This window comes from Rhamphochromis longiceps, linkage group LG5 (genome assembly GCF_057381845.1).
Source record: "Rhamphochromis longiceps isolate RC_006_pf linkage group LG5, R_longiceps_female_GT1.1, whole genome shotgun sequence".
NCBI classification, from domain to species: domain Eukaryota; kingdom Metazoa; phylum Chordata; class Actinopteri; order Cichliformes; family Cichlidae; genus Rhamphochromis; species Rhamphochromis longiceps.
In genome coordinates this window covers 12,896,498-12,922,803 of record NC_140561.1, presented here as the reverse complement: position 1 = coordinate 12,922,803, position 26,306 = coordinate 12,896,498, and the positions used below count along the sequence as shown (strand labels likewise).

At 44.7% G+C, this 26,306-nt stretch overlaps 1 protein-coding gene and 20 non-coding genes across 21 annotated transcripts in view; all 21 read right to left on the bottom strand.

The window, feature by feature from the left end:
- The window catches only part of eogt (EGF domain-specific O-linked N-acetylglucosamine (GlcNAc) transferase), a 76,301-nt gene extending 50,064 nt beyond the window's left edge, over nucleotides 1–26,237 (bottom strand). The window contains exons 1-6 of the mRNA XM_085405924.1: nucleotides 26,147–26,237; nucleotides 24,572–24,824; nucleotides 23,790–23,890; nucleotides 23,495–23,603; nucleotides 23,166–23,260; nucleotides 22,972–23,076 (exon numbers count right to left, since the gene is read on the bottom strand). Of these exons, the coding sequence (XP_085262050.1) occupies nucleotides 22,972–23,076; nucleotides 23,166–23,260; nucleotides 23,495–23,603; nucleotides 23,790–23,890; nucleotides 24,572–24,775 (614 nt within the window). The 5' untranslated portion in view covers nucleotides 24,776–24,824; nucleotides 26,147–26,237. The remainder of the gene's footprint in view (nucleotides 1–22,971; nucleotides 23,077–23,165; nucleotides 23,261–23,494; nucleotides 23,604–23,789; nucleotides 23,891–24,571; nucleotides 24,825–26,146) is intronic.
- trnar-acg (transfer RNA arginine (anticodon ACG)) lies at nucleotides 1,377–1,449 on the bottom strand. The gene has a single exon. It is a non-coding gene; the product is annotated as a tRNA-Arg (tRNA).
- Nucleotides 1,558–1,630, bottom strand: trnar-acg (transfer RNA arginine (anticodon ACG)). Its single transcript has one exon. It is a non-coding gene; the product is annotated as a tRNA-Arg (tRNA).
- trnar-acg (transfer RNA arginine (anticodon ACG)) lies at nucleotides 3,409–3,481 on the bottom strand. Its single transcript has one exon. It is a non-coding gene; the product is annotated as a tRNA-Arg (tRNA).
- trnar-acg (transfer RNA arginine (anticodon ACG)) lies at nucleotides 3,590–3,662 on the bottom strand. Its single transcript has one exon. It is a non-coding gene; the product is annotated as a tRNA-Arg (tRNA).
- trnar-acg (transfer RNA arginine (anticodon ACG)) lies at nucleotides 5,434–5,506 on the bottom strand. Its single transcript has one exon. It is a non-coding gene; the product is annotated as a tRNA-Arg (tRNA).
- On the bottom strand, nucleotides 5,615–5,687 carry trnar-acg (transfer RNA arginine (anticodon ACG)). Its single transcript has one exon. It is a non-coding gene; the product is annotated as a tRNA-Arg (tRNA).
- Nucleotides 7,466–7,538, bottom strand: trnar-acg (transfer RNA arginine (anticodon ACG)). The gene has a single exon. It is a non-coding gene; the product is annotated as a tRNA-Arg (tRNA).
- trnar-acg (transfer RNA arginine (anticodon ACG)) lies at nucleotides 7,647–7,719 on the bottom strand. The gene has a single exon. It is a non-coding gene; the product is annotated as a tRNA-Arg (tRNA).
- trnar-acg (transfer RNA arginine (anticodon ACG)) lies at nucleotides 9,498–9,570 on the bottom strand. The gene has a single exon. It is a non-coding gene; the product is annotated as a tRNA-Arg (tRNA).
- trnar-acg (transfer RNA arginine (anticodon ACG)) lies at nucleotides 9,679–9,751 on the bottom strand. The gene has a single exon. It is a non-coding gene; the product is annotated as a tRNA-Arg (tRNA).
- On the bottom strand, nucleotides 11,521–11,593 carry trnar-acg (transfer RNA arginine (anticodon ACG)). The gene has a single exon. It is a non-coding gene; the product is annotated as a tRNA-Arg (tRNA).
- On the bottom strand, nucleotides 11,702–11,774 carry trnar-acg (transfer RNA arginine (anticodon ACG)). The gene has a single exon. It is a non-coding gene; the product is annotated as a tRNA-Arg (tRNA).
- Nucleotides 13,553–13,625, bottom strand: trnar-acg (transfer RNA arginine (anticodon ACG)). The gene has a single exon. It is a non-coding gene; the product is annotated as a tRNA-Arg (tRNA).
- On the bottom strand, nucleotides 13,734–13,806 carry trnar-acg (transfer RNA arginine (anticodon ACG)). The gene has a single exon. It is a non-coding gene; the product is annotated as a tRNA-Arg (tRNA).
- Nucleotides 15,585–15,657, bottom strand: trnar-acg (transfer RNA arginine (anticodon ACG)). The gene has a single exon. It is a non-coding gene; the product is annotated as a tRNA-Arg (tRNA).
- On the bottom strand, nucleotides 15,766–15,838 carry trnar-acg (transfer RNA arginine (anticodon ACG)). Its single transcript has one exon. It is a non-coding gene; the product is annotated as a tRNA-Arg (tRNA).
- Nucleotides 17,610–17,682, bottom strand: trnar-acg (transfer RNA arginine (anticodon ACG)). Its single transcript has one exon. It is a non-coding gene; the product is annotated as a tRNA-Arg (tRNA).
- Nucleotides 17,791–17,863, bottom strand: trnar-acg (transfer RNA arginine (anticodon ACG)). Its single transcript has one exon. It is a non-coding gene; the product is annotated as a tRNA-Arg (tRNA).
- Nucleotides 19,642–19,714, bottom strand: trnar-acg (transfer RNA arginine (anticodon ACG)). Its single transcript has one exon. It is a non-coding gene; the product is annotated as a tRNA-Arg (tRNA).
- On the bottom strand, nucleotides 19,823–19,895 carry trnar-acg (transfer RNA arginine (anticodon ACG)). Its single transcript has one exon. It is a non-coding gene; the product is annotated as a tRNA-Arg (tRNA).
- Nucleotides 26,238–26,306: the final 69 nt, after the last annotated feature.

Here is a 26,306-nt window from a genome sequence, read left to right as displayed (position 1 = left end):
TAAGGCCTCCAAGCTACTAAAATCTTCCCAAAGCCACAGAATCAGATGCTAAACGAACTGGTGAGAAACATTGATTTACCTACCATGTTTTAAAACCAAAAGAGGAGCTGGGCCCAAAAAGACTTGCTACTCTTCTAGAAGACAAAAAGCTTCAAAGGTGATTGAATTCACTGAGAAGTGAATTCAGTCATACTTTTCATGCTGTCTAACACTGCATAAATAGCCTAAGACCAGGGAGTAGAGGCAGGCTCAACTACTTACTGTGCACAAGACACATTGGCATGCGACAGAGCGGGTCCTCCAAGGCCAGTTAAAGAGACAAACACCAAGGATGTGGACAAGTAAGCAAAGATTTTGTCTGGAAGCTACAGCAAGTCTCTGTTTTTTGCCTAAGTTGTATAAACAGAAGGTAATTTAAAGACCCATTGTCTGCACGATCAACTGTGCTACATACAATATCGAAAGGCTTTTGGCTTCGGTCCTCAAGCCGTCGGTAGGCAGCTGGAAACGCCATCCTCAGAACGCTATGGATTTCATGAAGAAGGTCAGCCATATCGTTATGTAGGCAGAGGACACTACGGTCACTTACAATGGTAGAACTCTCTTCCGTTGTCTTACAGCTACCGAAGAAGTGGTGCTAGTTCACAAGAGCTTACAGGATGACCCCACCCTCACCAACAGGACCACCCTCAACACCAACAAAGTGTGAGTGTGTGGGTGCACCATGAATTCCCCAGTTTAACCCATTGTGGCTAACTCTTATAAGCAGGAAGTGGGAAACAAAGACTGCTAAGTCATCCTGTCCTCGAACACCACTGGTTCAAATATGTGGATGACGCCTGGGTGAAAGTCAAATTTCGGGATGTAAAACCAATCACAGATGACATTAAGGTGGTGCAAAAACACATCAGGTTCACCAGGAAGGATATGAAAAATGACACGCTAGCTTTCTTAGACTGGGAAATTGCCATCAGTAATAGAGGACATTTGAAAGTCATTGCGTAGTGTAAGCCAACGCATACAGTACTTACAGTACTTAAGGTTTGACTCTCATCATCCACAACCTAGCACGACCTAGATGTCATCAGGACGCTATAAGACAGAGGGAACACCATGAGATTGGCTGCTGTGAGTAAATGTGATCATTCTAGCTGGATATTTGTTAAACCTTGGAAGGTACCCAAAGAACGCTACGGGGGAACTGAGCGAGACGAAGGACAAGCTCTGGCTGAAGGAAAACCTTTGGTGATCCCTTATGGTTTTAGGAGTATCAGAGGAGCTCAGATGCACTGTCTGAAAACACTGTGCCTCGGTGGTTTTCACCCTCCGAAACTGACAGCATTGCTCCCAATATGCACAAAAGCAAGCAGACACTTCGAGCCAGCCAGGAGTCGAACCTAGAATCTTCTGATCCGTAGTCAGATGCGTTATCCATTGCGCCACTGGCCCCCCGCCAAGAAAATCAAAAGGTCAGGTGAGGTCAAAGTTTGTTCTCTGACCAAATTTGTACAATATTTAAGAGCGTATCCATTCCAACACGAAAAAATGCACGCACTGCGAACCAGCCAGGAGTCGAACCTAGAATCTTCTGATCCGTAGTCAGACGCGTTATCCATTGCGCCACTGGCCCCCTACAATGATCCCTGAAAGGGCAGGTGAGGTCAGGTGAGGTCAGGTCACACTTCGATCGCCTGCAGAATTCAAAGATAATCCTTCAAAATATTCCAGAAAGCAAAATCTCTTCATGCAGGCTCAAAACATCCAGGTAAGAAAAATCCCACAATGTTGATTCTGTTTATACTGTTTCCAGTTTCCAGGTGAGCACAATCAACTTTGTTGGATTTCCTTACGCGGTTGGTTGAACATCCATCCAGACATTTTGCCTCCCTTTGGCAAGGACTGCCTGAAGCTGCTACGTGAGTATAAGCAGGTGGCATGTAAGATGGCAGACTACAGGAACCGCTTGAGATTTAGCCTCAGACCTAAACAGGCTGGGATTACTCCTAAAAGTCTGCAAATGACATCATCTGTTTAAGGCCTCCAAGCTACTAAAATCTTCCCAAAGCCACAGAATCAGATGCTAAACGAACTGGTGAGAAACATTGATTTACCTACCATGTTTTAAAACCAAAAGAGGAGCTGGGCCCAAAAAGACTTGCTACTCTTCTAGAAGACAAAAAGCTTCAAAGGTGATTGAATTCACTGAGAAGTGAATTCAGTCATACTTTTCATGCTGTCTAACACTGCATAAATAGCCTAAGACCAGGGAGTAGAGGCAGGCTCAACTACTTACTGTGCACAAGACACATTGGCATGCGACAGAGCGGGTCCTCCAAGGCCAGTTAAAGAGACAAACACCAAGGATGTGGACAAGTAAGCAAAGATTTTGTCTGGAAGCTACAGCAAGTCTCTGTTTTTTGCCTAAGTTGTATAAACAGAAGGTAATTTAAAGACCCATTGTCTGCACGATCAACTGTGCTACATACAATATCGAAAGGCTTTTGGCTTCGGTCCTCAAGCCGTCGGTAGGCAGCTGGAAACGCCATCCTCAGAACGCTATGGATTTCATGAAGAAGGTCAGCCATATCGTTATGTAGGCAGAGGACACTACGGTCACTTACAATGGTAGAACTCTCTTCCGTTGTCTTACAGCTACCGAAGAAGTGGTGCTAGTTCACAAGAGCTTACAGGATGACCCCACCCTCACCAACAGGACCACCCTCAACACCAACAAAGTGTGAGTGTGTGGGTGCACCATGAATTCCCCAGTTTAACCCATTGTGGCTAACTCTTATAAGCAGGAAGTGGGAAACAAAGACTGCTAAGTCATCCTGTCCTCGAACACCACTGGTTCAAATATGTGGATGACGCCTGGGTGAAAGTCAAATTTCGGGATGTAAAACCAATCACAGATGACATTAAGGTGGTGCAAAAACACATCAGGTTCACCAGGAAGGATATGAAAAATGACACGCTAGCTTTCTTAGACTGGGAAATTGCCATCAGTAATAGGGGACATTTGAAAGTCATTGCGTAGTGTAAGCCAACGCATACAGTACTTACAGTACTTAAGGTTTGACTCTCATCATCCACAACCTAGCACGACCTAGATGTCATCAGGACGCTATAAGACAGAGGGAACACCATGAGATTGGCTGCTGTGAGTAAATGTGATCATTCTAGCTGGATATTTGTTAAACCTTGGAAGGTACCCAAAGAACGCTACGGGGGAACTGAGCGAGACGAAGGACAAGCTCTGGCTGAAGGAAAACCTTTGGTGATCCCTTATGGTTTTAGGAGTATCAGAGGAGCTCAGATGCACTGTCTGAAAACACTGTGCCTCGGTGGTTTTCACCCTCCGAAACTGACAGCATTGCTCCCAATATGCACAAAAGCAAGCAGACACTTCGAGCCAGCCAGGAGTCGAACCTAGAATCTTCTGATCCGTAGTCAGATGCGTTATCCATTGCGCCACTGGCCCCCCGCCAAGAAAATCAAAAGGTCAGGTGAGGTCAAAGTTTGTTCTCTGACCAAATTTGTACAATATTTAAGAGCGTATCCATTCCAACACGAAAAAATGCACGCACTGCGAACCAGCCAGGAGTCGAACCTAGAATCTTCTGATCCGTAGTCAGACGCGTTATCCATTGCGCCACTGGCCCCCTACAATGATCCCTGAAAGGGCAGGTGAGGTCAGGTGAGGTCAGGTCACACTTCGATCGCCTGCAGAATTCAAAGATAATCCTTCAAAATATTCCAGAAAGCAAAATCTCTTCATGCAGGCTCAAAACATCCAGGTAAGAAAAATCCCACAATGTTGATTCTGTTTATACTGTTTCCAGGTGAGCACAATCAACTTTGTTGGATTTCCTTACGCGGTTGGTTGAACATCCATCCAGACATTTTGCCTCCCTTTGGCAAGGACTGCCTGAAGCTGCTACGTGAGTATAAGCAGGTGGCATGTAAGATGGCAGACTACAGGAACCGCTTGAGATTTAGCCTCAGACCTAAACAGGCTGGGATTACTCCTAAAAGTCTGCAAATGACATCATCTGTTTAAGGCCTCCAAGCTACTAAAATCTTCCCAAAGCCACAGAATCAGATGCTAAACGAACTGGTGAGAAACATTGATTTACCTACCATGTTTTAAAACCAAAAGAGGAGCTGGGCCCAAAAAGACTTGCTACTCTTCTAGAAGACAAAAAGCTTCAAAGGTGATTGAATTCACTGAGAAGTGAATTCAGTCATACTTTTCATGCTGTCTAACACTGCATAAATAGCCTAAGACCAGGGAGTAGAGGCAGGCTCAACTACTTACTGTGCACAAGACACATTGGCATGCGACAGAGCGGGTCCTCCAAGGCCAGTTAAAGAGACAAACACCAAGGATGTGGACAAGTAAGCAAAGATTTTGTCTGGAAGCTACAGCAAGTCTCTGTTTTTTGCCTAAGTTGTATAAACAGAAGGTAATTTAAAGACCCATTGTCTGCACGATCAACTGTGCTACATACAATATCGAAAGGCTTTTGGCTTCGGTCCTCAAGCCGTCGGTAGGCAGCTGGAAACGCCATCCTCAGAACGCTATGGATTTCATGAAGAAGGTCAGCCATATCGTTATGTAGGCAGAGGACACTACGGTCACTTACAATGGTAGAACTCTCTTCCGTTGTCTTACAGCTACCGAAGAAGTGGTGCTAGTTCACAAGAGCTTACAGGATGACCCCACCCTCACCAACAGGACCACCCTCAACACCAACAAAGTGTGAGTGTGTGGGTGCACCATGAATTCCCCAGTTTAACCCATTGTGGCTAACTCTTATAAGCAGGAAGTGGGAAACAAAGACTGCTAAGTCATCCTGTCCTCGAACACCACTGGTTCAAATATGTGGATGACGCCTGGGTGAAAGTCAAATTTCGGGATGTAAAACCAATCACAGATGACATTAAGGTGGTGCAAAAACACATCAGGTTCACCAGGAAGGATATGAAAAATGACACGCTAGCTTTCTTAGACTGGGAAATTGCCATCAGTAATAGAGGACATTTGAAAGTCATTGCGTAGTGTAAGCCAACGCATACAGTACTTACAGTACTTAAGGTTTGACTCTCATCATCCACAACCTAGCACGACCTAGATGTCATCAGGACGCTATAAGACAGAGGGAACACCATGAGATTGGCTGCTGTGAGTAAATGTGATCATTCTAGCTGGATATTTGTTAAACCTTGGAAGGTACCCAAAGAACGCTACGGGGGAACTGAGCGAGACGAAGGACAAGCTCTGGCTGAAGGAAAACCTTTGGTGATCCCTTATGGTTTTAGGAGTATCAGAGGAGCTCAGATGCACTGTCTGAAAACACTGTGCCTCGGTGGTTTTCACCCTCCGAAACTGACAGCATTGCTCCCAATATGCACAAAAGCAAGCAGACACTTCGAGCCAGCCAGGAGTCGAACCTAGAATCTTCTGATCCGTAGTCAGATGCGTTATCCATTGCGCCACTGGCCCCCCGCCAAGAAAATCAAAAGGTCAGGTGAGGTCAAAGTTTGTTCTCTGACCAAATTTGTACAATATTTAAGAGCGTATCCATTCCAACACGAAAAAATGCACGCACTGCGAACCAGCCAGGAGTCGAACCTAGAATCTTCTGATCCGTAGTCAGACGCGTTATCCATTGCGCCACTGGCCCCCTACAATGATCCCTGAAAGGGCAGGTGAGGTCAGGTGAGGTCAGGTCACACTTCGATCGCCTGCAGAATTCAAAGATAATCCTTCAAAATATTCCAGAAAGCAAAATCTCTTCATGCAGGCTCAAAACATCCAGGTAAGAAAAATCCCACAATGTTGATTCTGTTTATACTGTTTCCAGTTTCCAGGTGAGCACAATCAACTTTGTTGGATTTCCTTACGCGGTTGGTTGAACATCCATCCAGACATTTTGCCTCCCTTTGGCAAGGACTGCCTGAAGCTGCTACGTGAGTATAAGCAGGTGGCATGTAAGATGGCAGACTACAGGAACCGCTTGAGATTTAGCCTCAGACCTAAACAGGCTGGGATTACTCCTAAAAGTCTGCAAATGACATCATCTGTTTAAGGCCTCCAAGCTACTAAAATCTTCCCAAAGCCACAGAATCAGATGCTAAACGAACTGGTGAGAAACATTGATTTACCTACCATGTTTTAAAACCAAAAGAGGAGCTGGGCCCAAAAAGACTTGCTACTCTTCTAGAAGACAAAAAGCTTCAAAGGTGATTGAATTCACTGAGAAGTGAATTCAGTCATACTTTTCATGCTGTCTAACACTGCATAAATAGCCTAAGACCAGGGAGTAGAGGCAGGCTCAACTACTTACTGTGCACAAGACACATTGGCATGCGACAGAGCGGGTCCTCCAAGGCCAGTTAAAGAGACAAACACCAAGGATGTGGACAAGTAAGCAAAGATTTTGTCTGGAAGCTACAGCAAGTCTCTGTTTTTTGCCTAAGTTGTATAAACAGAAGGTAATTTAAAGACCCATTGTCTGCACGATCAACTGTGCTACATACAATATCGAAAGGCTTTTGGCTTCGGTCCTCAAGCCGTCGGTAGGCAGCTGGAAACGCCATCCTCAGAACGCTATGGATTTCATGAAGAAGGTCAGCCATATCGTTATGTAGGCAGAGGACACTACGGTCACTTACAATGGTAGAACTCTCTTCCGTTGTCTTACAGCTACCGAAGAAGTGGTGCTAGTTCACAAGAGCTTACAGGATGACCCCACCCTCACCAACAGGACCACCCTCAACACCAACAAAGTGTGAGTGTGTGGGTGCACCATGAATTCCCCAGTTTAACCCATTGTGGCTAACTCTTATAAGCAGGAAGTGGGAAACAAAGACTGCTAAGTCATCCTGTCCTCGAACACCACTGGTTCAAATATGTGGATGACGCCTGGGTGAAAGTCAAATTTCGGGATGTAAAACCAATCACAGATGACATTAAGGTGGTGCAAAAACACATCAGGTTCACCAGGAAGGATATGAAAAATGACACGCTAGCTTTCTTAGACTGGGAAATTGCCATCAGTAATAGGGGACATTTGAAAGTCATTGCGTAGTGTAAGCCAACGCATACAGTACTTACAGTACTTAAGGTTTGACTCTCATCATCCACAACCTAGCACGACCTAGATGTCATCAGGACGCTATAAGACAGAGGGAACACCATGAGATTGGCTGCTGTGAGTAAATGTGATCATTCTAGCTGGATATTTGTTAAACCTTGGAAGGTACCCAAAGAACGCTACGGGGGAACTGAGCGAGACGAAGGACAAGCTCTGGCTGAAGGAAAACCTTTGGTGATCCCTTATGGTTTTAGGAGTATCAGAGGAGCTCAGATGCACTGTCTGAAAACACTGTGCCTCGGTGGTTTTCACCCTCCGAAACTGACAGCATTGCTCCCAATATGCACAAAAGCAAGCAGACACTTCGAGCCAGCCAGGAGTCGAACCTAGAATCTTCTGATCCGTAGTCAGATGCGTTATCCATTGCGCCACTGGCCCCCCGCCAAGAAAATCAAAAGGTCAGGTGAGGTCAAAGTTTGTTCTCTGACCAAATTTGTACAATATTTAAGAGCGTATCCATTCCAACACGAAAAAATGCACGCACTGCGAACCAGCCAGGAGTCGAACCTAGAATCTTCTGATCCGTAGTCAGACGCGTTATCCATTGCGCCACTGGCCCCCTACAATGATCCCTGAAAGGGCAGGTGAGGTCAGGTGAGGTCAGGTCACACTTCGATCGCCTGCAGAATTCAAAGATAATCCTTCAAAATATTCCAGAAAGCAAAATCTCTTCATGCAGGCTCAAAACATCCAGGTAAGAAAAATCCCACAATGTTGATTCTGTTTATACTGTTTCCAGTTTCCAGGTGAGCACAATCAACTTTGTTGGATTTCCTTACGCGGTTGGTTGAACATCCATCCAGACATTTTGCCTCCCTTTGGCAAGGACTGCCTGAAGCTGCTACGTGAGTATAAGCAGGTGGCATGTAAGATGGCAGACTACAGGAACCGCTTGAGATTTAGCCTCAGACCTAAACAGGCTGGGATTACTCCTAAAAGTCTGCAAATGACATCATCTGTTTAAGGCCTCCAAGCTACTAAAATCTTCCCAAAGCCACAGAATCAGATGCTAAACGAACTGGTGAGAAACATTGATTTACCTACCATGTTTTAAAACCAAAAGAGGAGCTGGGCCCAAAAAGACTTGCAACTCTTCTAGATGACAAAAAGCTTCAAAGGTGATTGAATTCACTGAGAAGTGAATTCAGTCATACTTTTCATGCTGTCTAACACTGCATAAATAGCCTAAGACCAGGGAGTAGAGGCAGGCTCAACTACTTACTGTGCACAAGACACATTGGCATGCGACAGAGCGGGTCCTCCAAGGCCAGTTAAAGAGACAAACACCAAGGATGTGGACAAGTAAGCAAAGATTTTGTCTGGAAGCTACAGCAAGTCTCTGTTGTTTGCCTAAGTTGTATAAACAGGAGGTAATTTAAAGACCCATTGTCTGCACGATCAACTGTGCTACATACAATATCGAAAGGCTTTTGGCTTCGGTCCTCAAGCCGTCGGTAGGCAGCTGGAAACGCCATCCTCAGAACGCTATGGATTTCATGAAGAAGGTCAGCCATATCGTTATGTAGGCAGAGGACACTACGGTCACTTACAATGGTAGAACTCTCTTCCGTTGTCTTACAGCTACCGAAGAAGTGGTGCTAGTTCACAAGAGCTTACAGGATGACCCCACCCTCACCAACAGGACCACCCTCAACACCAACAAAGTGTGAGTGTGTGGGTGCACCATGAATTCCCCAGTTTAACCCATTGTGGCTAACTCTTATAAGCAGGAAGTGGGAAACAAAGACTGCTAAGTCATCCTGTCCTCGAACACCACTGGTTCAAATATGTGGATGACGCCTGGGTGAAAGTCAAATTTCGGGATGTAAAACCAATCACAGATGACATTAAGGTGGTGCAAAAACACATCAGGTTCACCAGGAAGGATATGAAAAATGACACGCTAGCTTTCTTAGACTGGGAAATTGCCATCAGTAATAGGGGACATTTGAAAGTCATTGCGTAGTGTAAGCCAACGCATACAGTACTTACAGTACTTAAGGTTTGACTCTCATCATCCACAACCTAGCACGACCTAGATGTCATCAGGACGCTATAAGACAGAGGGAACACCATGAGATTGGCTGCTGTGAGTAAATGTGATCATTCTAGCTGGATATTTGTTAAACCTTGGAAGGTACCCAAAGAACGCTACGGGGGAACTGAGCGAGACGAAGGACAAGCTCTGGCTGAAGGAAAACCTTTGGTGATCCCTTATGGTTTTAGGAGTATCAGAGGAGCTCAGATGCACTGTCTGAAAACACTGTGCCTCGGTGGTTTTCACCCTCCGAAACTGACAGCATTGCTCCCAATATGCACAAAAGCAAGCAGACACTTCGAGCCAGCCAGGAGTCGAACCTAGAATCTTCTGATCCGTAGTCAGATGCGTTATCCATTGCGCCACTGGCCCCCCGCCAAGAAAATCAAAAGGTCAGGTGAGGTCAAAGTTTGTTCTCTGACCAAATTTGTACAATATTTAAGAGCGTATCCATTCCAACACGAAAAAATGCACGCACTGCGAACCAGCCAGGAGTCGAACCTAGAATCTTCTGATCCGTAGTCAGACGCGTTATCCATTGCGCCACTGGCCCCCTACAATGATCCCTGAAAGGGCAGGTGAGGTCAGGTGAGGTCAGGTCACACTTCGATCGCCTGCAGAATTCAAAGATAATCCTTCAAAATATTCCAGAAAGCAAAATCTCTTCATGCAGGCTCAAAACATCCAGGTAAGAAAAATCCCACAATGTTGATTCTGTTTATACTGTTTCCAGGTGAGCACAATCAACTTTGTTGGATTTCCTTACGCGGTTGGTTGAACATCCATCCAGACATTTTGCCTCCCTTTGGCAAGGACTGCCTGAAGCTGCTACGTGAGTATAAGCAGGTGGCATGTAAGATGGCAGACTACAGGAACCGCTTGAGATTTAGCCTCAGACCTAAACAGGCTGGGATTACTCCTAAAAGTCTGCAAATGACATCATCTGTTTAAGGCCTCCAAGCTACTAAAATCTTCCCAAAGCCACAGAATCAGATGCTAAACGAACTGGTGAGAAACATTGATTTACCTACCATGTTTTAAAACCAAAAGAGGAGCTGGGCCCAAAAAGACTTGCTACTCTTCTAGAAGACAAAAAGCTTCAAAGGTGATTGAATTCACTGAGAAGTGAATTCAGTCATACTTTTCATGCTGTCTAACACTGCATAAATAGCCTAAGACCAGGGAGTAGAGGCAGGCTCAACTACTTACTGTGCACAAGACACATTGGCATGCGACAGAGCGGGTCCTCCAAGGCCAGTTAAAGAGACAAACACCAAGGATGTGGACAAGTAAGCAAAGATTTTGTCTGGAAGCTACAGCAAGTCTGTTTTTTGCCTAAGTTGTATAAACAGAAGGTAATTTAAAGACCCATTGTCTGCACGATCAACTGTGCTACATACAATATCGAAAGGCTTTTGGCTTCGGTCCTCAAGCCGTCGGTAGGCAGCTGGAAACGCCATCCTCAGAACGCTATGGATTTCATGAAGAAGGTCAGCCATATCGTTATGTAGGCAGAGGACACTACGGTCACTTACAATGGTAGAACTCTCTTCCGTTGTCTTACAGCTACCGAAGAAGTGGTGCTAGTTCACAAGAGCTTACAGGATGACCCCACCCTCACCAACAGGACCACCCTCAACACCAACAAAGTGTGAGTGTGTGGGTGCACCATGAATTCCCCAGTTTAACCCATTGTGGCTAACTCTTATAAGCAGGAAGTGGGAAACAAAGACTGCTAAGTCATCCTGTCCTCGAACACCACTGGTTCAAATATGTGGATGACGCCTGGGTGAAAGTCAAATTTCGGGATGTAAAACCAATCACAGATGACATTAAGGTGGTGCAAAAACACATCAGGTTCACCAGGAAGGATATGAAAAATGACACGCTAGCTTTCTTAGACTGGGAAATTGCCATCAGTAATAGGGGACATTTGAAAGTCATTGCGTAGTGTAAGCCAACGCATACAGTACTTACAGTACTTAAGGTTTGACTCTCATCATCCACAACCTAGCACGACCTAGATGTCATCAGGACGCTATAAGACAGAGGGAACACCATGAGATTGGCTGCTGTGAGTAAATGTGATCATTCTAGCTGGATATTTGTTAAACCTTGGAAGGTACCCAAAGAACGCTACGGGGGAACTGAGCGAGACGAAGGACAAGCTCTGGCTGAAGGAAAACCTTTGGTGATCCCTTATGGTTTTAGGAGTATCAGAGGAGCTCAGATGCACTGTCTGAAAACACTGTGCCTCGGTGGTTTTCACCCTCCGAAACTGACAGCATTGCTCCCAATATGCACAAAAGCAAGCAGACACTTCGAGCCAGCCAGGAGTCGAACCTAGAATCTTCTGATCCGTAGTCAGATGCGTTATCCATTGCGCCACTGGCCCCCCGCCAAGAAAATCAAAAGGTCAGGTGAGGTCAAAGTTTGTTCTCTGACCAAATTTGTACAATATTTAAGAGCGTATCCATTCCAACACGAAAAAATGCACGCACTGCGAACCAGCCAGGAGTCGAACCTAGAATCTTCTGATCCGTAGTCAGACGCGTTATCCATTGCGCCACTGGCCCCCTACAATGATCCCTGAAAGGGCAGGTGAGGTCAGGTGAGGTCAGGTCACACTTCGATCGCCTGCAGAATTCAAAGATAATCCTTCAAAATATTCCAGAAAGCAAAATCTCTTCATGCAGGCTCAAAACATCCAGGTAAGAAAAATCCCACAATGTTGATTCTGTTTATACTGTTTCCAGTTTCCAGGTGAGCACAATCAACTTTGTTGGATTTCCTTACGCGGTTGGTTGAACATCCATCCAGACATTTTGCCTCCCTTTGGCAAGGACTGCCTGAAGCTGCTACGTGAGTATAAGCAGGTGGCATGTAAGATGGCAGACTACAGGAACCGCTTGAGATTTAGCCTCAGACCTAAACAGGCTGGGATTACTCCTAAAAGTCTGCAAATGACATCATCTGTTTAAGGCCTCCAAGCTACTAAAATCTTCCCAAAGCCACAGAATCAGATGCTAAACGAACTGGTGAGAAACATTGATTTACCTACCATGTTTTAAAACCAAAAGAGGAGCTGGGCCCAAAAAGACTTGCAACTCTTCTAGATGACAAAAAGCTTCAAAGGTGATTGAATTCACTGAGAAGTGAATTCAGTCATACTTTTCATGCTGTCTAACACTGCATAAATAGCCTAAGACCAGGGAGTAGAGGCAGGCTCAACTACTTACTGTGCACAAGACACATTGGCATGCGACAGAGCGGGTCCTCCAAGGCCAGTTAAAGAGACAAACACCAAGGATGTGGACAAGTGAGCAAAGATTTTGTCTGGAAGCTACAGCAAGTCTCTGTTGTTTGCCTAAGTTGTATAAACAGGAGGTAATTTAAAGACCCATTGTCTGCACGATCAACTGTGCTACATACAATATCGAAAGGCTTTTGGCTTCGGTCCTCAAGCCGTCGGTAGGCAGCTGGAAACGCCATCCTCAGAACGCTATGGATTTCATGAAGAAGGTCAGCCATATCGTTATGTAGGCAGAGGACACTACGGTCACTTACAATGGTAGAACTCTCTTCCGTTGTCTTACAGCTACCGAAGAAGTGGTGCTAGTTCACAAGAGCTTACAGGATGACCCCACCCTCACCAACAGGACCACCCTCAACACCAACAAAGTGTGAGTGTGTGGGTGCACCATGAATTCCCCAGTTTAACCCATTGTGGCTAACTCTTATAAGCAGGAAGTGGGAAACAAAGACTGCTAAGTCATCCTGTCCTCGAACACCACTGGTTCAAATATGTGGATGACGCCTGGGTGAAAGTCAAATTTCGGGATGTAAAACCAATCACAGATGACATTAAGGTGGTGCAAAAACACATCAGGTTCACCAGGAAGGATATGAAAAATGACACGCTAGCTTTCTTAGACTGGGAAATTGCCATCAGTAATAGGGGACATTTGAAAGTCATTGCGTAGTGTAAGCCAACGCATACAGTACTTACAGTACTTAAGGTTTGACTCTCATCATCCACAACCTAGCACGACCTAGATGTCATCAGGACGCTATAAGACAGAGGGAACACCATGAGATTGGCTGCTGTGAGTAAATGTGATCATTCTAGCTGGATATTTGTTAAACCTTGGAAGGTACCCAAAGAACGCTACGGGGGAACTGAGCGAGACGAAGGACAAGCTCTGGCTGAAGGAAAACCTTTGGTGATCCCTTATGGTTTTAGGAGTATCAGAGGAGCTCAGATGCACTGTCTGAAAACACTGTGCCTCGGTGGTTTTCACCCTCCGAAACTGACAGCATTGCTCCCAATATGCACAAAAGCAAGCAGACACTTCGAGCCAGCCAGGAGTCGAACCTAGAATCTTCTGATCCGTAGTCAGATGCGTTATCCATTGCGCCACTGGCCCCCCGCCAAGAAAATCAAAAGGTCAGGTGAGGTCAAAGTTTGTTCTCTGACCAAATTTGTACAATATTTAAGAGCGTATCCATTCCAACACGAAAAAATGCACGCACTGCGAACCAGCCAGGAGTCGAACCTAGAATCTTCTGATCCGTAGTCAGACGCGTTATCCATTGCGCCACTGGCCCCCTACAATGATCCCTGAAAGGGCAGGTGAGGTCAGGTGAGGTCAGGTCACACTTCGATCGCCTGCAGAATTCAAAGATAATCCTTCAAAATATTCCAGAAAGCAAAATCTCTTCATGCAGGCTCAAAACATCCAGGTAAGAAAAATCCCACAATGTTGATTCTGTTTATACTGTTTCCAGTTTCCAGGTGAGCACAATCAACTTTGTTGGATTTCCTTACGCGGTTGGTTGAACATCCATCCAGACATTTTGCCTCCCTTTGGCAAGGACTGCCTGAAGCTGCTACGTGAGTATAAGCAGGTGGCATGTAAGATGGCAGACTACAGGAACCGCTTGAGATTTAGCCTCAGACCTAAACAGGCTGGGATTACTCCTAAAAGTCTGCAAATGACATCATCTGTTTAAGGCCTCCAAGCTACTAAAATCTTCCCAAAGCCACAGAATCAGATGCTAAACGAACTGGTGAGAAACATTGATTTACCTACCATGTTTTAAAACCAAAAGAGGAGCTGGGCCCAAAAAGACTTGCAACTCTTCTAGATGACAAAAAGCTTCAAAGGTGATTGAATTCACTGAGAAGTGAATTCAGTCATACTTTTCATGCTGTCTAACACTGCATAAATAGCCTAAGACCAGGGAGTAGAGGCAGGCTCAACTACTTACTGTGCACAAGACACATTGGCATGCGACAGAGCGGGTCCTCCAAGGCCAGTTAAAGAGACAAACACCAAGGATGTGGACAAGTAAGCAAAGATTTTGTCTGGAAGCTACAGCAAGTCTCTGTTGTTTGCCTAAGTTGTATAAACAGGAGGTAATTTAAAGACCCATTGTCTGCACGATCAACTGTGCTACATACAATATCGAAAGGCTTTTGGCTTCGGTCCTCAAGCCGTCGGTAGGCAGCTGGAAACGCCATCCTCAGAACGCTATGGATTTCATGAAGAAGGTCAGCCATATCGTTATGTAGGCAGAGGACACTACGGTCACTTACAATGGTAGAACTCTCTTCCGTTGTCTTACAGCTACCGAAGAAGTGGTGCTAGTTCACAAGAGCTTACAGGATGACCCCACCCTCACCAACAGGACCACCCTCAACACCAACAAAGTGTGAGTGTGTGGGTGCACCATGAATTCCCCAGTTTAACCCATTGTGGCTAACTCTTATAAGCAGGAAGTGGGAAACAAAGACTGCTAAGTCATCCTGTCCTCGAACACCACTGGTTCAAATATGTGGATGACGCCTGGGTGAAAGTCAAATTTCGGGATGTAAAACCAATCACAGATGACATTAAGGTGGTGCAAAAACACATCAGGTTCACCAGGAAGGATATGAAAAATGACACGCTAGCTTTCTTAGACTGGGAAATTGCCATCAGTAATAGGGGACATTTGAAAGTCATTGCGTAGTGTAAGCCAACGCATACAGTACTTACAGTACTTAAGGTTTGACTCTCATCATCCACAACCTAGCACGACCTAGATGTCATCAGGACGCTATAAGACAGAGGGAACACCATGAGATTGGCTGCTGTGAGTAAATGTGATCATTCTAGCTGGATATTTGTTAAACCTTGGAAGGTACCCAAAGAACGCTACGGGGGAACTGAGCGAGACGAAGGACAAGCTCTGGCTGAAGGAAAACCTTTGGTGATCCCTTATGGTTTTAGGAGTATCAGAGGAGCTCAGATGCACTGTCTGAAAACACTGTGCCTCGGTGGTTTTCACCCTCCGAAACTGACAGCATTGCTCCCAATATGCACAAAAGCAAGCAGACACTTCGAGCCAGCCAGGAGTCGAACCTAGAATCTTCTGATCCGTAGTCAGATGCGTTATCCATTGCGCCACTGGCCCCCCGCCAAGAAAATCAAAAGGTCAGGTGAGGTCAAAGTTTGTTCTCTGACCAAATTTGTACAATATTTAAGAGCGTATCCATTCCAACACGAAAAAATGCACGCACTGCGAACCAGCCAGGAGTCGAACCTAGAATCTTCTGATCCGTAGTCAGACGCGTTATCCATTGCGCCACTGGCCCCCTACAATGATCCCTGAAAGGGCAGGTGAGGTCAGGTGAGGTCAGGTCACACTTCGATCGCCTGCAGAATTCAAAGATAATCCTTCAAAATATTCCAGAAAGCAAAATCTCTTCATGCAGGCTCAAAACATCCAGGTAAGAAAAATCCCACAATGTTGATTCTGTTTATACTGTTTCCAGGTGAGCACAATCAACTTTGTTGGATTTCCTTACGCGGTTGGTTGAACATCCATCCAGACATTTTGCCTCCCTTTGGCAAGGACTGCCTGAAGCTGCTACGTGAGTATAAGCAGGTGGCATGTAAGATGGCAGACTACAGGAACCGCTTGAGATTTAGCCTCAGACCTAAACAGGCTGGGATTACTCCTAAAAGTCTGCAAATGACATCATCTGTTTAAGGCCTCCAAGCTACTAAAATCTTCCCAAAGCCACAGAATCAGATGCTAAACGAACTGGTGAGAAACATTGATTTACCTACCATGTTTTAAAACCAAAAGAGGAGCTGGGCCCAAAAAGACTTGCTACTCTTCTAGAAGACAAAAAGCTTCAAAGGTGATTGAATTCACTGAGAAGTGAATTCAGTCATACTTTTCATGCTGTCTAACACTGCATAAATAGCCTAAGACCAGGGAGTAGAGGCAGGCTCAACTACTTACTGTGCACAAGACACATTGGCATGCGACAGAGCGGGTCCTCCAAGGCCAGTTAAAGAGACAAACACCAAGGATGTGGACAAGTAAGCAAAGATTTTGTCTGGAAGCTACAGCAAGTCTCTGTTTTTTGCCTAAGTTGTATAAACAGAAGGTAATTTAAAGACCCATTGTCTGCACGATCAACTGTGCTACATACAATATCGAAAGGCTTTTGGCTTCGGTCCTCAAGCCGTCGGTAGGCAGCTGGAAACGCCATCCTCAGAACGCTATGGATTTCATGAAGAAGGTCAGCCATATCGTTATGTAGGCAGAGGACACTACGGTCACTTACAATGGTAGAACTCTCTTCCGTTGTCTTACAGCTACCGAAGAAGTGGTGCTAGTTCACAAGAGCTTACAGGATGACCCCACCCTCACCAACAGGACCACCCTCAACACCAACAAAGTGTGAGTGTGTGGGTGCACCATGAATTCCCCAGTTTAACCCATTGTGGCTAACTCTTATAAGCAGGAAGTGGGAAACAAAGACTGCTAAGTCATCCTGTCCTCGAACACCACTGGTTCAAATATGTGGATGACGCCTGGGTGAAAGTCAAATTTCGGGATGTAAAACCAATCACAGATGACATTAAGGTGGTGCAAAAACACATCAGGTTCACCAGGAAGGATATGAAAAATGACACGCTAGCTTTCTTAGACTGGGAAATTGCCATCAGTAATAGGGGACATTTGAAAGTCATTGCGTAGTGTAAGCCAACGCATACAGTACTTACAGTACTTAAGGTTTGACTCTCATCATCCACAACCTAGCACGACCTAGATGTCATCAGGACGCTATAAGACAGAGGGAACACCATGAGATTGGCTGCTGTGAGTAAATGTGATCATTCTAGCTGGATATTTGTTAAACCTTGGAAGGTACCCAAAGAACGCTACGGGGGAACTGAGCGAGACGAAGGACAAGCTCTGGCTGAAGGAAAACCTTTGGTGATCCCTTATGGTTTTAGGAGTATCAGAGGAGCTCAGATGCACTGTCTGAAAACACTGTGCCTCGGTGGTTTTCACCCTCCGAAACTGACAGCATTGCTCCCAATATGCACAAAAGCAAGCAGACACTTCGAGCCAGCCAGGAGTCGAACCTAGAATCTTCTGATCCGTAGTCAGATGCGTTATCCATTGCGCCACTGGCCCCCCGCCAAGAAAATCAAAAGGTCAGGTGAGGTCAAAGTTTGTTCTCTGACCAAATTTGTACAATATTTAAGAGCGTATCCATTCCAACACGAAAAAATGCACGCACTGCGAACCAGCCAGGAGTCGAACCTAGAATCTTCTGATCCGTAGTCAGACGCGTTATCCATTGCGCCACTGGCCCCCTACAATGATCCCTGAAAGGGCAGGTGAGGTCAGGTGAGGTCAGGTCACACTTCGATCGCCTGCAGAATTCAAAGATAATCCTTCAAAATATTCCAGAAAGCAAAATCTCTTCATGCAGGCTCAAAACATCCAGGTAAGAAAAATCCCACAATGTTGATTCTGTTTATACTGTTTCCAGTTTCCAGGTGAGCACAATCAACTTTGTTGGATTTCCTTACGCGGTTGGTTGAACATCCATCCAGACATTTTGCCTCCCTTTGGCAAGGACTGCCTGAAGCTGCTACGTGAGTATAAGCAGGTGGCATGTAAGATGGCAGACTACAGGAACCGCTTGAGATTTAGCCTCAGACCTAAACAGGCTGGGATTACTCCTAAAAGTCTGCAAATGACATCATCTGTTTAAGGCCTCCAAGCTACTAAAATCTTCCCAAAGCCACAGAATCAGATGCTAAACGAACTGGTGAGAAACATTGATTTACCTACCATGTTTTAAAACCAAAAGAGGAGCTGGGCCCAAAAAGACTTGCAACTCTTCTAGATGACAAAAAGCTTCAAAGGTGATTGAATTCACTGAGAAGTGAATTCAGTCATACTTTTCATGCTGTCTAACACTGCATAAATAGCCTAAGACCAGGGAGTAGAGGCAGGCTCAACTACTTACTGTGCACAAGACACATTGGCATGCGACAGAGCGGGTCCTCCAAGGCCAGTTAAAGAGACAAACACCAAGGATGTGGACAAGTGAGCAAAGATTTTGTCTGGAAGCTACAGCAAGTCTCTGTTGTTTGCCTAAGTTGTATAAACAGGAGGTAATTTAAAGACCCATTGTCTGCACGATCAACTGTGCTACATACAATATCGAAAGGCTTTTGGCTTCGGTCCTCAAGCCGTCGGTAGGCAGCTGGAAACGCCATCCTCAGAACGCTATGGATTTCATGAAGAAGGTCAGCCATATCGTTATGTAGGCAGAGGACACTACGGTCACTTACAATGGTAGAACTCTCTTCCGTTGTCTTACAGCTACCGAAGAAGTGGTGCTAGTTCACAAGAGCTTACAGGATGACCCCACCCTCACCAACAGGACCACCCTCAACACCAACAAAGTGTGAGTGTGTGGGTGCACCATGAATTCCCCAGTTTAACCCATTGTGGCTAACTCTTATAAGCAGGAAGTGGGAAACAAAGACTGCTAAGTCATCCTGTCCTCGAACACCACTGGTTCAAATATGTGGATGACGCCTGGGTGAAAGTCAAATTTCGGGATGTAAAACCAATCACAGATGACATTAAGGTGGTGCAAAAACACATCAGGTTCACCAGGAAGGATATGAAAAATGACACGCTAGCTTTCTTAGACTGGGAAATTGCCATCAGTAATAGGGGACATTTGAAAGTCATTGCGTAGTGTAAGCCAACGCATACAGTACTTACAGTACTTAAGGTTTGACTCTCATCATCCACAACCTAGCACGACCTAGATGTCATCAGGACGCTATAAGACAGAGGGAACACCATGAGATTGGCTGCTGTGAGTAAATGTGATCATTCTAGCTGGATATTTGTTAAACCTTGGAAGGTACCCAAAGAACGCTACGGGGGAACTGAGCGAGACGAAGGACAAGCTCTGGCTGAAGGAAAACCTTTGGTGATCCCTTATGGTTTTAGGAGTATCAGAGGAGCTCAGATGCACTGTCTGAAAACACTGTGCCTCGGTGGTTTTCACCCTCCGAAACTGACAGCATTGCTCCCAATATGCACAAAAGCAAGCAGACACTTCGAGCCAGCCAGGAGTCGAACCTAGAATCTTCTGATCCGTAGTCAGATGCGTTATCCATTGCGCCACTGGCCCCCCGCCAAGAAAATCAAAAGGTCAGGTGAGGTCAAAGTTTGTTCTCTGACCAAATTTGTACAATATTTAAGAGCGTATCCATTCCAACACGAAAAAATGCACGCACTGCGAACCAGCCAGGAGTCGAACCTAGAATCTTCTGATCCGTAGTCAGACGCGTTATCCATTGCGCCACTGGCCCCCTACAATGATCCCTGAAAGGGCAGGTGAGGTCAGGTGAGGTCAGGTCACACTTCGATCGCCTGCAGAATTCAAAGATAATCCTTCAAAATATTCCAGAAAGCAAAATCTCTTCATGCAGGCTCAAAACATCCAGGTAAGAAAAATCCCACAATGTTGATTCTGTTTATACTGTTTCCAGTTTCCAGGTGAGCACAATCAACTTTGTTGGATTTCCTTACGCGGTTGGTTGAACATCCATCCAGACATTTTGCCTCCCTTTGGCAAGGACTGCCTGAAGCTGCTACGTGAGTATAAGCAGGTGGCATGTAAGATGGCAGACTACAGGAACCGCTTGAGATTTAGCCTCAGACCTAAACAGGCTGGGATTACTCCTAAAAGTCTGCAAATGACATCATCTGTTTAAGGCCTCCAAGCTACTAAAATCTTCCCAAAGCCACAGAATCAGATGCTAAACGAACTGGTGAGAAACATTGATTTACCTACCATGTTTTAAAACCAAAAGAGGAGCTGGGCCCAAAAAGACTTGCAACTCTTCTAGATGACAAAAAGCTTCAAAGGTGATTGAATTCACTGAGAAGTGAATTCAGTCATACTTTTCATGCTGTCTAACACTGCATAAATAGCCTAAGACCAGGGAGTAGAGGCAGGCTCAACTACTTACTGTGCACAAGACACATTGGCATGCGACAGAGCGGGTCCTCCAAGGCCAGTTAAAGAGACAAACACCAAGGATGTGGACAAGTAAGCAAAGATTTTGTCTGGAAGCTACAGCAAGTCTCTGTTGTTTGCCTAAGTTGTATAAACAGGAGGTAATTTAAAGACCCATTGTCTGCACGATCAACTGTGCTACATACAATATCGAAAGGCTTTTGGCTTCGGTCCTCAAGCCGTCGGTAGGCAGCTGGAAACGCCATCCTCAGAACGCTATGGATTTCATGAAGAAGGTCAGCCATATCGTTATGTAGGCAGAGGACACTACGGTCACTTACAATGGTAGAACTCTCTTCCGTTGTCTTACAGCTACCGAAGAAGTGGTGCTAGTTCATAAGAGCTTACAGGCTGACCCCACCCTCACCAACAGGACCACCCTCAACACCAACAAAGTGTGAGTGTGTGGGTGCACCATGAATTCCCCAGTTTAACCCATTGTGGCTAACTCTTATAAGCAGGAAGTGGGAAACAAAGACTGCTAAGTCATCCTGTCCTCGAACACCACTGGTTCAGATATGTGGATGACGCCTGGGTGAAAGTCAAATTTCGGGATGTAAAACCAATCACAGATGACATTAAGGTGGTGCAAAAACACATCAGGTTCACCAGGAAGGATATGAAAAATGACACGCTAGCTTTCTTAGACTGGGAAATTGCCATCAGTAATAGGGGACATTTGAAAGTCATTGCGTAGTGTAAGCCAACGCATACAGTACTTACAGTACTTAAGGTTTGACTCTCATCATCCACAACCTAGCACGACCTAGATGTCATCAGGACGCTATAAGACAGAGGGAACACCATGAGATTGGCTGCTGTGAGTAAATGTGATCATTCTAGCTGGATATTTGTTAAACCTTGGAAGGTACCCAAAGAACGCTACGGGGGAACTGAGCGAGACGAAGGACAAGCTCTGGCTGAAGGAAAACCTTTGGTGATCCCTTATGGTTTTAGGAGTATCAGAGGAGCTCAGATGCACTGTCTGAAAACGCTGTGCCTCGGTGGTTTTCACCCTCCGAAACTGACAACATTGCTCCCAACATGGGCAAAAGCAAGCAGACACTTCGAGCTAGCCAGGAGTCGAACCTAGAATTTTCTGATTCGTAGTCAGACGCGTTATCCATTGCGCCACTGGCCCCCCGCCAAGAAAATCAAAAGGTCAGGTGAGGTCAAATTTTGTTCTCTGACCAAATTTGTACAATATTTAAGAGCGTATCCATTCCACACCGGTTCTGACTTAAACGGTAGTAACCAGACTGAAAAGCAGCGCACATTTCGGTGCTTTATTTCGGTGCTTTTTTTCCCTGAGCTGTGATACACTTCTAGCCAATCATTTTACGTTTCCGAGGATAGTAGGCGGGTCCAGGTACGTACGTTCTTTTAGAGCAGAGCTACAGATTAAAAATGCCCAAGGTGAAGCGGTCAAAAGTCTGGCTGTACTTCACAGCAAAAGATGCAAACTCAGCAGCCTGCAACAAGTGCTTTAAGCTGATACTGTGATACTGTCAAAGGAGGTAACACCTCAAATCCGGTGAAACACCTGGCAACGCATAGCGGGCTTTTTTTTAAAAGCCAAGAAATGCGCCGTATTTGATAGCTTGCTGCGAGACCTCACACCGAGCGCATCTACTGCGGGTGGGTTGCCTGTTATCGGACCCGGAGTTAGCAACATCCCCAAAAACCCGAAGAATAGAGTCCTGGCCCCTAGCCCTGCCAGTGTAGCAGAAATGATGACGGATGATGATGGCAGCAGCAGCCGTTCTTCTCTGCGTGAGTAGCTTAATGTTGTTCGTGTGTAATTTACGTTGAGTAGGCTAACCACGTTATTACATTAATGCATGTAAGGTGAACTAGCAAACATCATCATAGCTACATGCGGCTGTCTTCTTGTTTGATGGCAGATACTCCCTTCACCCTGGCCAAAAAGGCTAAAATGACCAAAGAAAAAGAGGGAAACGGTTAAACATGAGAGGTTTTTGGATAAAGTTTGTAGCTGCAGAAAAGGCTAACATTGTTATCTTTTTACAAAAAACCAGCTGAACATGAGAGGTTTTTGGACCAATTTTGTGTTCTCCATTCTTTAAGCACCGGTTTGAGCACCGTTTGAGCACCGGCACCGTTTCAAAAGTACCGATTTGGCACCGGTATCGGATAAAACCTAAACGATACCCATCCCTATTTGTGGATGTGTTGTGTTTTATATTTGTAAATCAAGGAAATCAGTGGGACAAACATCCAGCTTTCTTTTGTTAACAGTGGCTCCGGAAGATTATTAACACAAGCTCAAGATTTCAACAGAAGCCATTCATTGTAGTTTGATTGCTAAGTGTAGGATTCATGTGAATGTATCTGTCCTGCCTCACCAAGACTGCAAGGGGCTTTTGTGGTCGCCCTCTCCAACAAGTGCTTCCTTGATGAGTTTGCAGTGTCCACCAATCTCTCCTGTCTGAATGAAGTCCTCTTTGTACCTGCAGCATAAACACAGTTGACTTTCAAAGCATACTCATTGATGTTTAAAAAAATAAAAATAAAAACTGTATTTTCAAATTGCACTGACCTCTCATGACTTCTGCGTGGCTTTCGTAAGTCCAGGTAAAGATTTGTAGCCTTGCAGAATCTAATGTGACTACAACACTTTAATGAGGAGTCCCCCTTGAAATGCAAATTCATAAATATTTAGTATTCAGGTGACCAGCAAAATGTGGACCTTAAAGGCCATGAGAGTGGCCTCTTTACTAGGTTCTCTCTATACCACTGCTTTTGAACTTGAAATTATTTTAGGCTCATTGTCTGTGGACTCCTGTTGAATACTGCGTCTATTTCTACCTGTTGTTTCTTCCTGTTGACTCAAAGGCGTGTGGGAACTAAGGAAATGAGCAGACTTACTGGCCGGGTAGCCTTGCAGAGTGTTTTGAGCTCAGAGAGGCGCTCTTTGACGTAGCCGAAATCAGCCTGCTTCCAGAAAAGTTCCTGGGCGGCATCCAGTGAACGGGCCCTGACAGATTCAGACAAATCAGCAAAAGCACAACCATTACACCATCGATGACGCACACTTTGCATGAAACCACTTATACTGTGGAAAATTACATACACTGCAACTCAGTAAATCCAAAATTTCTTAATTTAAAAATCACGACAATAATTTTGGTAATTTCACTGAATATGATGTGAGGGACAGTACCATCCAGAGTCAGCTTTGGTGCACATAGGATAGCTGAAGCGTTTCTCTGGATCACAGTTCTTCTCATAACCCCAACAAAAAGACAGATCCTGGAGTGCATCCTGTTGTCAAAATACAAATTAATATAAGCAGTGTTGTGTGTGTATGTAGGAGAGAGAGGGTGTGAGAGAGAAAGAAATAAAGAAAAGTTACATTAAATCTTATCTTTCTTTTAGAAAATCCATTAGAAACAGAATGTAATATGCAATGTGAAAGACACAGCAGTGGTGATGGATTATCTGCTAATCCATTTACCTAACTAACCTAACTAAGCTGATGCAAAGTCTGTCTAGAAGCAATGGCCCCAGGCACTTAGTTGTGTAGTTATTTTGAATTAACAGAATTAACTTTATTCACTTAAGTCTTACAAAAACCACGTGGAAAGTTTGCAGTTTCACCAAAATACGATTTTAACAAGCTTTTAATTCAGCTGCTTCTATTTAGAGGAGTCTCTCTCTTGTAAAGAAGCACAGACAAAGCAAAATAAACTGTTAAGTTTCTTCTTTCTGAGTTCAGGAAAACAATATCCATTAAACCAATGCACAGAAATCCTGTATTTCAAAATTACTACTGTGTGGATCACAAGGAAATAGCTCGTATGATGCCTATACTCACAGGCAAAATAATTAATTAACCATTTTCATGTGAGTCATAAGTTAACAAGGTTACCTGTTATATTTTTTACCGTATTCTGAAAGTAAAGTAAAGAACAAACATTAACTCCAACCAAGTTCATATCTTACTTTAAAAGGGCAGAGCGGGTCCAGGCGGCATCGCTTGGCGACCCTCTTGTTGTTGTTCAGGAAATAGGGTACGTGCTCTGGTGGCAGGGAGATCGTGCTGTAGTTGAGAGTTGGTGTTGGTGGTTTGTGGTGTGGGTTTTCAGGCGTCTCAGTGATTACCACAAAGGGTGAAAAAACTATGCTCAGTGCTACCAGGAGCAGCATAGTCAGAATTACACAGACATGCGAAATAGATGCTTCCCTTCACCGCACACTGTGAAAAGGCAAGAGGCAGAGAAACAGACTCAGACTTGCAATGGGTAAAACTTAACACTGGAGTATACAAGCATGTGGGTACAAGCAAGTGCATGGGAGTGTAGCTCGGGGCAGATCTAAGCTTCACAAAAGGAAACGTTTTTTGTTTTTTTGTTTTTGTTAGTGTTAGTGACCTTTCTCCGTTAGTAAGCACAACTGAGGCTGCAGGGCCAAATGAGAAATATTCACTGGTAATAATGTGACCTAATATGCAGGTAGCCAGTGCAGTACCTGGTATTTACACAACAGCCAAATTTGCATGATCAATGCTATTTTGTCAAAAGTATGCATGTTCTTGCACAGCCTGGAGCCTTCGTCCCAATACCATTGACTGATGATTGAATAGTACAGTGTGACCTTTCTTAAAGCAGATACCACATTGTGCTGTATAACAAATGGCTCCCACACAGTTTCACATTCAAATGAAGGGAAGGAAACGAGGAAACTGCCTTATGCTGCACATTTGGTAACAATAGGTGGTGAAGGTTAACGTTATCGGTCATTAATTGCATATTCTCCTGGTGGTAACGATGATACAGTTAGGTAAAGCTTAAATGTGTGTGACGTTAAGGCGGTGGTACTGATGTAACTGGAGACATGAAATTAAGAGCGCTACATCAAAGCACCGGCTAAGCATATATTGATCAAACTCAGTAATACCTGTGGAACACAAGTAAGCCTAAAACACGTCACCGACGAATTGTATCTATTTTTTACGATTATGGTTAGGTATATTTTAAATCTTTAAAAGGAGTAGTTTTTAAAAAGCCCTTGAGAAATCTGGCTTCATTTCCTCGAGTTTCTGACGTGCAGGAGCTCTCCGAGCGCATGAAAACTTCGTTTTTAGAGCGTTTAATTAATTCTTAAGTTTTAGCTAGCTTCCGGTCAATTAGCAAGTTAACTAAACTTTACCTCTACGTCGCGACCGTCAATAGTGACCTAACAGGCACGTGAGATGAGATTGAGGAGTTGTTGTGATTATAACGCATTACTTAAACGTTTCTTCGTCTGTGGATAAAAAAAAAAAGGAAAATACGAACTGAGGCTGACCGGTAACTGAAGTATACTATGCAGAGGCTAACATCTAGCCTTTAAGTTCTTGACAAAGACAAGGAGCCCCCTTAACGTTAATTTTAAGATAGACTAAAGAGGCAGTACAAGAAAAGGAGCAAGAAAAAATGTTTTTACATTTCCGATAAACAAAACCTTTAAAAGAAACGAGACCCTTATCAGTGGTTGCCTATAAAAGATTGCTATAAGTTTATATGAGAGACAGTTTACCTGAATGCAGTCTGCTTTCCCCAGATTGAAGCGATGCAGTGACCGGCGGTCGCCATAACACCGGAAACCTTACACCGGCATGTAATACGAACATTCGGCCATAGGGTGGCGCTGTCCACCGCAGTTTTCTGATAGTAAACGGCACTATAACGCTCTCCAC